Raw genomic sequence first — 14,817 nt, forward strand, 5'->3', positions numbered from 1 at the left:
TTGACTTTCATTTTGTCTTTTTTCTTTGAAGAGAGAATGTATATTAGCTCAAGGTTATACACAGCTGTAATATCGTATTGTACTCCTGAATATTACAGTGATCTTATCATACTCAGAACTTCAGTGACATTAAGGGAGAGGACAGAAGTTTGGAGCATTAGATTAGAAATGGGAGCATCATCTGGTATAGGCTGGGAAGCTTTTCAGCTAACCGCTTTCCACCTCATTCACATCAGTGATAATGGTGCCTACCCCACAGAAGCATGTCATAGTCTATTCCATATAAAGCACACTGAACAAATGCCAAGTCCCACATTCCCTATTTGACATTTTCTTTGTCAAGTTACAGTGCTTTAAGAAAGTACTGCCATAGGATGGCTCATCTTGAGTAATTATTAGGCAGCTTAAAATCCTTTGTATGAATGATGTGTTGCCTACCAACAGCAATAGTAAGAAGTCAGAGGAGTAGGAGGACGAGGGAGGAGGGTTATGATCAAAACTCATTGTACTCATGGATGAAAAGATACGTTTTCTTAGAGACTGTGCTAGATGCTTTTCAACAAAAGACCTCTGACATTCTGCTAACTCGAATGGTTTCCTGTTCCATTTTAAACCTGCAGCAACAATGTGCACGTGCATTGTATATGTACACATGTGTTGATAATATTTATACATTTGGATCACAATTGTTTAGTTTTTTTCCAGAATGCACAAATGTGAGGTTACATACATGGCATTGGGATAATAAAAATAATCCTCTAATATACATGGAGGGAATGCAGAGATAGTCTATGAAGTGCTGAACGATGACCTGAGTTCAGATCTCCAGCACTCACATAAAAGCTGGGCAGTGGTGTGTGTGTTTAAACTCAGTGCTGGGAGAAGGGCAGAAACAGGTAGATTCCTGAAGTTCATTGGCCAGGAAGCCCAGACAAATTGATGAGTTCCAGGTTCAGTGAGATAGTGTCTCAAAAGAAGCCAGAAAAATGATTTTAAAAAAGACACCCAGCACTTCAACCTCAGTCCTCCAGGTTTACCCACACATCTATGTGCACAGACACACACCAAGTACGAACACCAAACACACATGCAAACTGAAGAGAAGCCAGATGTGGTGGCACATGGATAGGATTCCTATTCGTAGGAGTCTGAAGTGGAAAGCTTGTGAGTTCAAGGCCAGGCTGTGCTGCATAAGATTATAGCTAGATTCTGTTATCTAATACAACCACATCTCAAAATCAAGCTGTACAGGTAGATAATAGAGACGGCCTTAGGATGTAGATGCATAGTACTCCTCTAGTATATATAAAGCCCTAGGTTTGCTCCACAACAGATGGGGATAGATAAAATTATGAATATGATTGTCTAGGAAAAAAAAAAGTTGATCAATTTTTTAATGAACCAGCAGATCAATGGTAAAGATGAAGACAAAACTTCCCAGGAAATCACTGATTATATATTCTATTCAGATGCTGTGAAGTAGAGCCACAGACGAAATGTGTCACTAGAACTATGACCGAGTGACTATATCACTAGAAGACAGGATAGACCCTGGAGAGTAGCCCTTACAGCTAGTTGATGTTTAACCCTTTGCCTATTTAAAGTGAACACAGGATTTCTTTTGGAGTCACTTTTGGAGTTGTGTTTGGAATGTAAACGTCTACTTCCGTAAGTCCAGTTTAAAAAAAAAAAAAAAGCCAAAGCAACACTCATTTTTAAAATAGACTGGTGCTGAAGATTGAAATGATCTAGCTCGTACAGACAGAGCCATAGAAGGGGGTACCAGGAAAAACATGGGTGCATAATGGTTACTGAAAAATTAGGAGGAAGGCAGGCCTAAAATCATGTATGCATGTCACCACAAATAGTTCTACAGAGTCCTGTGGAGTTAAGCAATAGAGGTCTTTCCTGAATTATTTTTGGTTTATTCATTGCTGAAACTGTTATTCATTTTTTTCTGTCCACTTTTCCCTTCCCCTCCTCAAACATTGCTACTACTATTGCTACTATTTCAAAAGACTCGGGTACTTCTCTGAGCCTCTCTCATTTCTTAACTCATCTAACGCTAGCAGCTGCTCTGTGAGGTTGCTGTATCACTGTCAGATGGAGCTCAGGCACAAGGGCACAAGTAAAGGAGCCTGGAGAGAGCTGGAACTAATCAATCTATCAACCCCACTGATGACCTGACCTATGTGATTCTTCAGGCTCACCAAAGCTACAAAATGAAAGAAACTATGGAAGAGAGAACACACTGACCTATAATCTGTAAGCATCCATCAGGATGGAATTCTCCAATATCGCCGGTGCAAAACCACCTTTGTCCATTTTCATCCACAGAATAATCTTCGGCTGTTTTCTCTTCATTTTTAAAATATCCCATGGAGATATTCTGGCCACCAATCACAATTTCACCTCTGGGGTTTGGCTTATCATGAACTGTATAACCACCTATATATATATTTTTAAAAAATTAGTTATTATCCTAAGACAAAATTTATCGTCTTTTATAAATTCTTTCTTACAATTATTTGTGCGTGTGTGTGTGTGTGTGTGTGTGTGTGTGTGTGTGCGCGCGCGCTATGGTGGTTACGGTATGTGGTTACGGTACCACATGCTACAGTGCAGATAAGCCAGAGAAAAACTTGCAACAGTTGGATCTTTTCTTCCACTATGTAGGTCCCAAGAAACAAACTCAGGCCATAGAGCTTGGCAGCAAGTTCATTTAGCTACTGAGTCATCTCAATGACCCTTCATTAATTCTTAAGAGTTTCTTTGTTATTCTAAAATTTATACTGTGTTTATGGGAGAATCTTAGTTTACATTTCATCAGTTATGTGAGTATAATAAGGGAATAATTTGAGGGGCAGCAAGGAAAACTCTACAATAGCCACCATTGCAAACCTCCTACCCAAACCTTCCCATGACACAAACCTTGACGCAGCAAACATAATTAAAGCTTAGTGCTCCAAACAAGAGCAGTACTTAAAGCTGTTTTAATTAAGTCTTCAATGTGTTGCTAACAACACTTCTCAGATTTAAAGCTCAGGGAACTTTTGGGCAGAGACAACAGACAAGAAATACTAAGAAAGGACACAGCATTAAGCGAGAGAGAAGGGGAGGCCATGGGAAATGGGGAAAACTTCAGATTTCAACAGTGGCCAGACAATTACAGTTTGGTAGTTATCATCAATTCTTTCTGGCATGGCAAGGCTATTTAATTATTTCTTTAACAATCCACCATACTGTAATTAATGTATACTCATTATCCTTTCTCGCATCCATCGTAGGAAAGTTGGTTTACATCTGACTTCAGATCTTTATAAAAAGAATTACCAACAGTGTGTTTATGGTTGTAGTTTCTCTAAATGTCTTGCCTGTATAGGTATATATGTAAATATTTACTGTAAAAAGAACTACATAGATGAATATTGACTGGAAATCGGCTAGCGTCAAGACCTTGTTGTATAAGTGTGTATACTGTCTCCCCGCCACCTGAAAGTTCAGGGTTTCTCCTTCACAGCCCCAATGTCATCACTAGCAGAGGTGAGCTTCAACTTCTTCCCCCATCTTGCCATTGAGTATTTCTTAAATTAAAGACAACAGTAGCCAAAATCTAGTCATTTTCCCCACTAAGCATAAGGAAATCATAGGAATAGGCAAAACCAAAGAACCACTTCCTCTGGCAGGCAGCTTCTCGCTTCAAGGCAATCCAGTCTCTAGGCTCCTGGTGGTTTTCCATGTGTCTAGAGTCACAGAAGCCCGCATGAGACCCTTACCTTCCTGCCAGTCTTTCAGTTTAATTTCACAGCAAATAAGAGGCGCTCCAACTCTTCCAGTAGTATAGTCAGTAACTACAGGAGAAAAGGTAACACAACCATTAGTGTACAGTAGTTCCGATGTGCACACCACGTCACTAGAAATAAGGAGTCTAAAAGATGACAGAAGTGGCCCGATGGGGAATGCCAGCTCTTCATTTTTTCAGCATTTTGACTCCCGTTTCCACAGTATGTTTTTAGTTTTCAGGGCTATATTTTAGATAATTACATTTTTTTTAAGTCTGCTACAAGTGAAGGACAAGGTCTACCATTATCTAAGCAAGGGTTCTGCTGAGACAGAATATGAAAAGAATTCCTGTTCTATCACTCACTGCATGTATCAAATTACTTGTCTTTGGCCTCTATTTCTTCACCTATAAACACACCGACTTCATATAAGTGCACGTAGTGAAGAGCAAATGTGACGATGAAAACAGTGCTTGCTGCTATTTGTCACAAATAAAATGTCCAAGAACTATAACCACTGTTCTCGGGCGATCACTGTTCTCAGGCAGCGGATTAATCATTATCATCATCATCATCATCACCATCACCATAATCATGTCATTAGCCCTTCTTTAGCAATCTTTGACTACTCTTGGCAATAATCACATCTTTATAAGATGGCTCATTATGAATCCAGCACTATGCTAAACATTGCCAGCTAACATATGAAGAATGATCTGACCCAGCCCTCAATGGCCTTACCAACAGACAACCCAGGGAAAAATGTACGTGAAACGGTATGGAGAACACTTAGATCCTCATCTGCACGTACAAGCGATGACAGACATGAGCTGACAAGGGTGTCAGTCCTACAGAAAGCATATTACAAAAACATGGCTGCAGCCTTTACAAAACAGCTTCAACTGGAACGATTACTAGGTGTCTGACCCCAGAGAGCTATGAAGTCAATAATTGGCCCTTGAATACTCTCAAAAAGGAGTTAGATGAGATAACCAAGAAATGCAACATAAGAACACTGCAGCTGTGTCTTCTACACTGTGCATCATGATAGTGAGAATGTCCTTTGCAGGTATGTAGAAAGGTTGTCCCCACTGCATTAAAAACTAAGGGACCAGGGCATCTTCCTGTGCTCACATCAACCTTCGCATGGTGGCTCGCAATGTTTTCTAGAGTGCTGGGTTCATAACAAGCCATCTATGAAGATGTGATTAATTAAATAGATGGTTAATTATTAAATTCCAATCTCAAAATTATGAGAGAGAAGTTATCTCTACAGTGACATATAGGGGGACATTCATCTTACCCCCATGGGTACACTACTCACCTCAGTTAACAGTCACAAGGACTTGGATTGTTCCTCTCCCTTTAGAGCCTCACACTCCAGTCTGTGTGTGGAGTACTTGTGTTGCTTTCCCACTCCCTGGGCCCTTTACCTGGAGACTCCTACAAGTACCATAGTATTCTGGATACCAGAAGGACCCGTGTAAAACAAAGTATCCTTATAAAAGTTGGGCAAAGATGACAGGCAATGACTAGTCAACAGAAAGGGTATTCCAGAAGAAGAAAAGAGAAATTACAGTGAGGTTAAACCCCAAAAGCTCTGTCGAGAGACAGATAGCTTGCCTAGGGAGGAAAAGACAAGTGGGTAAGATGATAGACGTGTACAATCAGACGAGATCAATGATATCTTCCAAAAAAAAAAAAAAACTAGGTAAGAGCGTGTTTAGACTTTACGCATCCATCAAACAGTGAGTGGGCTAGGAGGGACTAAAGGGCTGTCATTTCAGAACAGCTGAAGAAATATAAAGTGGGATGACAACTTTGGCCTAGAGGGGAAGGACGGCCTAGAGAGAGAACGCGGAGAACAGATTAAAATTAAAGACAGGAAACAGTCTGAGGACTTCAAAATTAATTCCTGGAATGGTTTTAAAGATGTGATAACGCTGACACAACAAATAATTTAGCAAAAAGTAGACAGTTTGGAACAGGGGTATTACATTTGGACACAGCGTGAAGTGATAGTAATCTGATTCACAGAAGTTCCTAGGCTGCAGAGACAGCTCAGAGGTTAAGAGCTATTCTTGAAGAGGATGAGATTTTAGTTCCCAGCACTGATTTCGGGTGGCTTATATCCAATCATCATCACCTGTAAGCCTAGCCACAAGAGATCCAACACACTCTTCTGGGCTCTGTGGATGCCTGCACTCATGTGTGCATGCTTGCATACACATGTGATTAAAATGTCATTTTTACTTAAAAAATTTTTCATGCAATTTTTGATAAAACTCTTTCCCCTCCCAACTCCTCTCCACTTCTCTATCTATCCAACTCCAAAATGAAAATCAAAACAAACAAACAAACAGTAAGACAAACCCCCGCAAAAAAAGTACACATGCACACAAACACAAAATCTCTATTCTGTGTTGACCAACTACTCCTGGGATGGGTCCTTTGAGTATAACACTCCATTGAAGAAAACATATTTTCCCTTTACCAGTTGGTATCAATTGGGCTGATACACATATGAACCCAGAGACTGGAACAGCATGCACAAGGCCTACACAAGTTCAAACCAGAAAAACAACCTTTAAAAAAAAAAATGATTGCTCTATAACCCTAGTGTTTCTCAACCTGGCAGGATTTGCGTGTGCTCAGGAGACTATGTGGCAATATTCAGAGCTATGTTTCATTTGTACAGTGTGGGTGAGCAAGTTACTACTAGTAGTGCGATTATTAATACCTCTCAGTACATGAAAGAGATGTGAAACCAAAGAATTATGTGGTTCAGAATGTAAAGAGGGCCAAGGCTGAGACACTCTGCCTTTAGGAATTGAAGGTAACATTGGACAAAACAAAAAAAGGAGGGCTGTAAGAGAGATATTTGTTCCAAGAGTGAAATTGCCCAAAGTGAGTAAGGATTGAGGTCAGGCTATCACCAAACTATCGATATGCACACCCATAGATTTATGTTGCTCTTAACTTTGGCTAGAAACATTAATGGTTAATATAGAGAACCATAACTGTTTAGAGTGCCTCGTATAAGTAGGTGTGAGTGCTCAGCTATGGATGAATCAACTACTACAGCACTAATTACCAAGCTTTGAGTCACAAGCCCTTTGGTAACCCTCTTATCTCCAAAACTATTTACATTATGACTCATAACAGTGGCACATTTATAGTTATGAAGTAGCAAGGAAAATAATCTTCATGACGTGGGGGATCAGCACACCATGAGGGCCACAGCATCAGGAAGGTGGAGAACCAGTGGTCGAGAACTTTCTTCCATCTAATCCACAGGGAACAGCTCAGGAGGAGGAATGGTAAGAATACAAGAGCCAGACGATGGGGAATATGTGTCAAATGCTAACTTCTGAACACAATGTGGCTGTTGTACATATCGACTCACAGCAACCATGCTTCCTATACAAAACCTGCCCAAGACTATGCCCGTGAAAATCCCAAAGGGTCCGCAAGACTCCACCTTGGCCAAGGAGTTATTAGTAATTGATAGCTGTTGAGATGGAAAATCATTCTTTGGGAACATGGCCAGCAGCAGGTTGCCTACGTCACAGGACACAATTCCATACCACGTGCATATGGGCAGCTGGATTTAGGATACTAAAAAATGGAAGGAAAGAGAATGAAGGGTTCTAGAGGTAGTTGGAGAGATGTAATGCTGTATAGATAGGACCAAAATCTGTTGCATTCATTATGACATTTTAAAAGAATAAAAATGGTACTTTAAAAATTGATCAAAGAAAGAAAATTAAACTATCATGACAGAATTCTGAGGATTAAAACTGAATGGTACATCTGATACTTGTATGTAGAAAACTAAGTGTCTATAAAACTAATACAGGGTAGGCTTACAACAAACTCTTTTTTTTTTTTTTTTTTTTTTTTGCTTATGAAATTATAAGATATGTCACTATTGCTGAAGGCACCATTTCAGATGCAGGGCCCAGAGGCTACTGAGCTGGAACTAGCCTGAATGCCTCTCTCCCCTGAGGACTAGCTTTCCTGCCACCAGAAGCTGCCATGCTTCCAAAGGAATGAAGAGACCAATAGTCCTAGCCAGCTATGATGCCTATGAACCAGAAGAATGACCAACATGACAAGATAACTCTACAGGCACAACACTGGCCTGCATGGTGATAAGCAATAGCTCTCTAACTGGACAGAAGACCTGCTCAACAAGAGAGAGCCCATGCCTGCCTAGTTCTGGAAGCCTAGCCAACTACCCAGGGCTAGAAGTCATAGATCTTGGAGGACAATCCACAACCATTAATATACTAAGCCAGCATAATCCCTAACCACACTCTAAATACCTACAGGTAAGTATAGTTCTCACCCTCCATCAAAGAAACTTCTCTTTGCCACAACTGGAAACCATCACAGAAAACAACAACCCATCAAAAACTGTGGAATCCAGTCCAAATGGAGACAATTCCAAACCAACCAATTCCTGCACCTAATATTCAGGCAACAAGGGACAGGATGGGATGTGAGCCCCAGGATCAAGAAGGGAATCTGCTGTGTGATCATATTTCCTGGTAATGTCAGAAGCTACATCCATAAGATCTCACCAATATGACTGAACAATGACAATAGCAGGCATGCCAAATTGGATGGGGCAAAGACAAGGAAGCCTCAAGCCTACAACAGAGGACCAAAGCAATGCTGGGACGGACAGAGGTCTTCTTCCACCCAAAAAGCACACCAGTTGGATATCCAATACCAAATGGTCAGCCCTGCCTGGTGGCAGTGTACACCTTTAATCCCAGCACTTGGGAGGCAGAGACAGGCGGATTTCTGAGTTCGAGGCCAGCCTGGTCTACAGAGAGAGTTCCAGCACAACGAGAGCTACCCAAAAATACCCTGTCTCGAAAAACCAAAATGGTCAGCCCTGAAAACATACACAGGAGTAACACTACACAGAATGAGCAGGTTCTAACTGAGAATCTTTATGTATATAGCTATATGCGTGTTATAACTATTAAAAAACATGAATTTGAAAGAGAGCAAGGAGAGGCATATGGCATGGTTTGAAGGAAATAATGTAACTATTATAATCTCAAAAAAATTAAGAAAGTTATAAAATAACCATGGTCTTCCCCATGATACTAATACAGGACCAACGCTTACCTTCAGTAACTGTTCCAGCACCGCACGATTCTGTCAGCCCATAGCCCTGCCCAATGGGGCAGCAGAAGCAGACATTCATGAATCGGTGTGTCTGAGGAGACAGTGGGGCGCCGCCAGACAGCATCATGCGGACATTCCCTCCCAGCAAAGCCTTCACCTTTTTAAATAGAATCCTTGAAAAGAAGGAGGGAAATGATGGTCATACTGTCACATACTACTCTTGATACCTGACCAACTTATAACCAAACAGTGGTAAAATTCTCCAAATTGTGGCAGAACACAGACATTTCCAAATCGTGATGGTAATGGCAAGGTGGGGAAAACAGCAAGTAATACCTTCAAACTATGCCAGAAAGGCATTCAAGCCTCCCCCCAAGCCCAAATGTTGACATCGTACTTGGGCACATGCTAAACAAAAGAAAATGTCATCAAAGGAAAAATGTAAGCTTTCTATGGAGCACTAGCCCAACTTATTTAGCTTCTAATGACAAATCCCATTGCTACACTTTAACTGCTATACTCATCGGCTCACCCCAACTTTATGAACACAATAAAACAGAGAACTACATGTAGAATACATCTTAAAAATATTTTTTCCTCTCTCTGGAGGTATATACAGTAATATACGGCTTGTAAGCTTTAATGTTTGTATTCAAAACTGTATTCTAGGTTATCAAGAGACCCAATTAATATTTATTTACTTCATCATGAAAATTAGTTAAATTATCAAATTCAGAGTCTACTGTTTTTCCATTCTTGTATAAACAATAGGATATAGGATAAAGAATAAATTGAAGTTTTTAATCATGGTGATAATATTCAAAGTAGATGACTTTGCCATTTGTTTGGTCTTCTTTCAGATTTAAAAACACAAAAAACCTCACAGGCACACTGACACATGTTCATGGTGCCAGACTTTGAAAAGCTGAAGCAGGAGGAGTCGCTTGGGTTAAAAAGTTTAAAGCCAGACTGGAAAACATCAAAATTTGGATGCCACACCACACTATACCAAACAGTACACAATACAGGTTCGAAATCCAGGGCCTCTGAAACGTACTTACAGATTACAAAGAGGAGCATCATAGCCTTTCTTGATTTGCTCTAATTTGTAATCATACCCGATTTTAAATAAAGTTTTCTGGATATAATTCATCTCTTGAACCTTGCTCATAACATTCTTATAAATTCTATCCATGATTTCCTGCAAGATGAACAAAATACTAAATAATCTGAAAAGAATTATAACAACACCAAAGACAGTCTCAAATTGATAATACCTTGAGATACAACCTCTTAGGGCAGTGGTTCTCAACCTTCCTAATGACAGGACCCTTTAATACAGTTCATGTTGTGGGGACTCCCCCAACTATAAAATTATTCAGTTCCTACTTCAAAACTCTAATTTTCCTACTGTTATGAAGCATACTATAAACACCTGATATGCAGGACATCTGATATGTGACACCTGTGGATATCACAACCCACACTGAGAACCACTGTCTTAGGTAGAAGTCTCCGGGAGAATGGATATATTAATTTCCTTCATTACACAACTAATTTTACTGACTTGTTCACTATTAATTAGCATACTGTACCCAATAAACATACCCAATCTAAAATAAAATAAAAATTTAATTTTAAAAGGGCTCAGCACAAATGTCCAAGGAGCGCAGCCATGGAAAAGACCTGGTTCAACCAATGGGAAAGACTGGCCAGCAAGTCCTGGACAGTGGCTGATCTCATAAGCCAGCAGGACATGAACAGGAAAAAAAAAATCAGTCTTTGAAGAGAGTCTCCCATTGTCCAAATCCCATCAGCAATCACAGGGATTGAGAGATACCTCAACAGTCTAGGTGTTTCTGTGAGTTTCTTTCCAGAGGTCACACGGCCAGCCAGGATGGCTCTGATCTAACTGGTGCTTTAATCATTAATGAATACATTTCTTTAGGAAGAACTTCAGGGAGAGAATTAGGTCAGATGCAACCTTTGTGCAGTGTGCTGAGTGAGAAGTGCTGCCCTTTAGACTCAGATCTGTCACCAAGCTGTCCCGTTAACATTTGGAGAGGCTGCATCAGTTCTGTAGGATGGTGTCAGACTTCCTTAACTGTTTCGAATGAGACTTAACAAAACAATCTGTAGAGTCCATTTCTACCTTAAGTTATCAGGCCTAGGCCTCAATCTAGGTACTGTGAGGGTCAGTGTCATCTTGAAGTTTCAAGTGCCAGCAAATACTTCCATTTCACCTTTAGTATTTCTAAGATTTTGTTTTCTTTTTAAGGATCGTCTATGTCAACATTTCAAAGTAAGGTTATTCTTAAGTGGACACATAAACTTACAAGTATTACATTTTAAAAATGAGAAATGCCAGCAAGAGCTTTGTCCAGGTGACCCTCTGCTGTTTGTATGAGTACTCACCGGGACGGCAGCCATGAGTGTGGGCTTCAGTACAGTACAATCACCCTTGCTTCCCTTCTTGATTTTGCTGGACTGCATTAATGAAAGAACAAAAGTCATCAGGGGAGATGTTAGCCAAAATGGGGCAGGTCTAATTCCAATACTGATAACAAAGACAGAATGTGCACATGAGATTTAATCTTCTATTACTCCATCTATTGCAAGTTCAAAGAGTCCATGTTTTGTTTTCACCCTGTTGGTTTAGCTTCTAGCACATCTCAGTCTCCTATGGCAGAGAAACTGAACCAGGGTAAGGAGGAAACTGGACATTTCAGTGAACTGAAGGTTTGTATTAATAATGTGCCACCAAATATTGAACAGCACTTTCAAAAAAAATGTCCATTTTTACAAAGCCTCATTAAGGCATGCTTACCACGAAAACAAAACTGAGGGTTATTTTTTAACTTTGATTAATCAATAGGCAAATATATATGTCAAAATGATCACTATAAACATTAATTGGCATCACAGAGAAATAATTCTGACAGTGTCCTGGTAGGTGGCATCATAAGGGCCATGCCAGTGGCCAAGTGGCAATGCACATATATACACATCGATGTGTACAATTTCTTGCATGAATAAAACATTCTGGATTTAGATCGATAAGGTCATTTGTTAGATTCAAAAAGACAAAAATAAGAATCTCCTATAAAGTGATTTATAAGTTTAGATGAGGACTGAAGAGATGGCTCAGCAGTTAAGAGCACTGGCTGCCCTTCCAAAAGTCCTGAGTTCAATTCCCAGCAACCACATGGTGGTTCACAGCCATCTCATAATGAAATCTGGTGTGCAGGTGTACATGCTGGTATACATTAAATAACATTTTACAAAAAAAATAAATAAATGTAGATGAAATCATGTGAGCAGGAAAGCAAAGTAGCTCAAGAAGTAGTGAGAGCCATAAGAACTCAACTGTTTCTCTTTTCCTTTTCTTAAATGGGTTTTCTTTGTGTAACTTCAAATGTGCTTAAACTATGAGTTAGTGCTGCCTGTTGTTGGGCTTTCTGCTATGGACAAAAGGAGAAGCCTGGCTCAGTGTAAAGCTGAGGGTTGCCCCTGGAGATGCTGCACCGCTAACACAACAGAAGTTTCTGCAAAGGTATAAATAGCTGGTATTTGTGCTGTCCAGCAGGAGAACAACTGGTCACATAGGTATTGGGAACCTGTAATGTGGCCTGAAATTTGGCTATATAAAACGAGAAGTCAAGGACAGTAGTGGCACACGCTTTTACCCCAGACCTCAGGAGGCAGAGGCAGATGGGTCTCTGAATTCAAGGCCATTCATGGTCTATGGAGTGAGCTCCAAGATAGCCGGGGCTACACAGAGAGATCCTGTCTTCAAATAAATAAGTAAACAAACAAACAAACAAACTACATTTTTATCAAATGGCTAGTGATACAGTCCAGAATAAATTCAGAAAAACAACCAGCTGTTCCAGAACTGTATGCCAAAGGTTCAATGAATATACTTTCTAGTATAACTCTCCAAAATAAAATCTAGTACAGAATGAAGAAAGCAGTGACTTCAAAATAACTTTTTAAAATATGGGCCTAAGTCAATGCTAATACCATATTACGAATGGAAAGCTATGTTGGATGCCACGGAGAACTTTTTAATGACTAGATAATCATGAGCCAAGACAAAATTCGTCACCTGGTCAGACAGTGTAAGTGGTGAAGAATATCCAATCCTACAGCCGTAGGTAAAGCAAGATATCTCTGCTGTCAGTTCCAGCACATGAGCCAAAGGTAAATAGCCAATATATGTGTCCTTTGGTCTAAAACAAAATAAAACATGAGAACCACTCTTGCAAAGGCATCATAAACTAAGAATTTCATCATGCACTCTGTAGTTCTAATAAAGTTGAAGGAGCATCTCTTACCCTAATCCAGGTATACGTTCACACTGGCCTGTCATTCCAGCAATCAAATTGCTATGATGCATCATCACTCCCTTGGGGCGGCCAGTAGAACCACTGGTGTACATGACAATGGCCATGTCTGAAGGAGTTGGTCTACATGGAGGAATGCTCGCTAAAGAAAAGAACATGTTTTTCTTCAGTTCCACGTTGAATAACTTGACAAGAAGATTTTTTTCATTTTACATAATTATACAAATTTTAAAACCAGGCTGGTTTATCAAAGTCCAGCTGATTGAAATAAAGATTTCGAACTAAACCCAGCCTATTTTCAGCCCCACCTAACTAAGCCTCTTCAGTGTTATGGACTGAAGTGGGAAGGATTTCTAAGGCTTTGAAAACTTGAAAGGGAAGCATCCTGTTTAGGTTCCTTAGCAATAAATAATAGTTCCTGTCAGGCATGGTAGCATATACCTTCAATCCCCAAAACTCTGGAAGCAGAGCCATGTGGATCTCTGAGTTCGAGGCCAGCCTGGTCTACAGAGCGAGTGCTGGGACAGCCAGGGCTACACAGAGACATTTCTCATCTTTGCCTATTTTTTAATAAACATGTAAAATGTGTCCTCGTAATAATATTTACCTACTCAGGCAAACTATTACTACAATATGTATCATAGTTCCACATGTAATATCTATTATGACACATGACAATGACTCTTTACTCAGATAAAGAAATGTAACAAAAAATATATGGATTTTGTTTATCGGGGAAACAAATGGATGTCAGTGATTCGTGTCAGTAGTCAATCAAACTTGTGAGGACTGATAAATATTTTCTAAGATTTTGTGTCAAATGTTTTGGTGACTCATCAGAACTGGCAGTAATAGAGTCTGTGGCTCCCAACTTCCCAGGAAGCATGCCCCAATCTCGCAGTATCAGCCTGGTGATAAAAAGCAATTCTCCATGGGGCTCTTATATTTCTGTGCATCAAGCCAAGAGATACTGATTTGCTCTGGATGTCTTTTCAAAGGATGTACAGTGAGATGTATATTCTCCAGTGTGAACACTAGGTATGCTTACTGCCCAGAACAGTAAAAAGAACAAAATATTTGGCCTCAGGGCTTCTTTTCTATGATACGAATGCTAACGTGATACTCTGTTGTAGCCAGAGTTTTGACTACTTTGTGAGTTCTTTTTTTTTCCCACCCTTTAAACCCACTAACACTATATAGGGGAGAAAAAAAGGATAAAGGGTAAAGGGCTGTCATTATTGCTAGACTACTTCCTGATGATTAGGGGCATTGAGGTCCTTGGGGCAAGTCTGATCTTCCCCATCGGGATATCTAATTTCTTCTTGGTGTTGTTTCTTCTTTGCACAGAACTGCTGAACAACCCACAACCAGCAGCAACCAACCAACACCCCAAAACCCAACAACAACAACTCACAGGGCCCTAGCATTTATAGACCCTCGAAAGAGTCTCCAGAATTCCAAATGTCACACATTATTAGCAGCTGGCAAAACCACAAATCTGCGAGAGCACAAGGCAAATCATAGTCAATGGCCGTGCACCATCT

At 40.1% G+C, this 14,817-nt stretch overlaps 1 protein-coding gene across 1 annotated transcript in view; it reads right to left on the bottom strand.

Annotated features, from left to right (window-relative positions):
- Acsl4 (acyl-CoA synthetase long chain family member 4) overlaps positions 1-14,817 on the bottom strand; it is a 67,916-nt gene that overhangs the window by 12,076 nt on the left and 41,023 nt on the right. The window contains exons 7-14 of the mRNA XM_031378208.1: positions 13,265-13,415; positions 13,036-13,159; positions 11,343-11,414; positions 9,989-10,128; positions 8,928-9,100; positions 3,777-3,851; positions 2,220-2,448; positions 569-614 (exon numbers count right to left, since the gene is read on the bottom strand). Of these exons, the coding sequence (XP_031234068.1) occupies positions 569-614; positions 2,220-2,448; positions 3,777-3,851; positions 8,928-9,100; positions 9,989-10,128; positions 11,343-11,414; positions 13,036-13,159; positions 13,265-13,415 (1,010 nt within the window). The remainder of the gene's footprint in view (positions 1-568; positions 615-2,219; positions 2,449-3,776; positions 3,852-8,927; positions 9,101-9,988; positions 10,129-11,342; positions 11,415-13,035; positions 13,160-13,264; positions 13,416-14,817) is intronic.

This window comes from Mastomys coucha, chromosome X (genome assembly GCF_008632895.1).
Source record: "Mastomys coucha isolate ucsf_1 chromosome X, UCSF_Mcou_1, whole genome shotgun sequence".
Classification (NCBI taxonomy): Eukaryota; Metazoa; Chordata; class Mammalia; order Rodentia; family Muridae; genus Mastomys; species Mastomys coucha.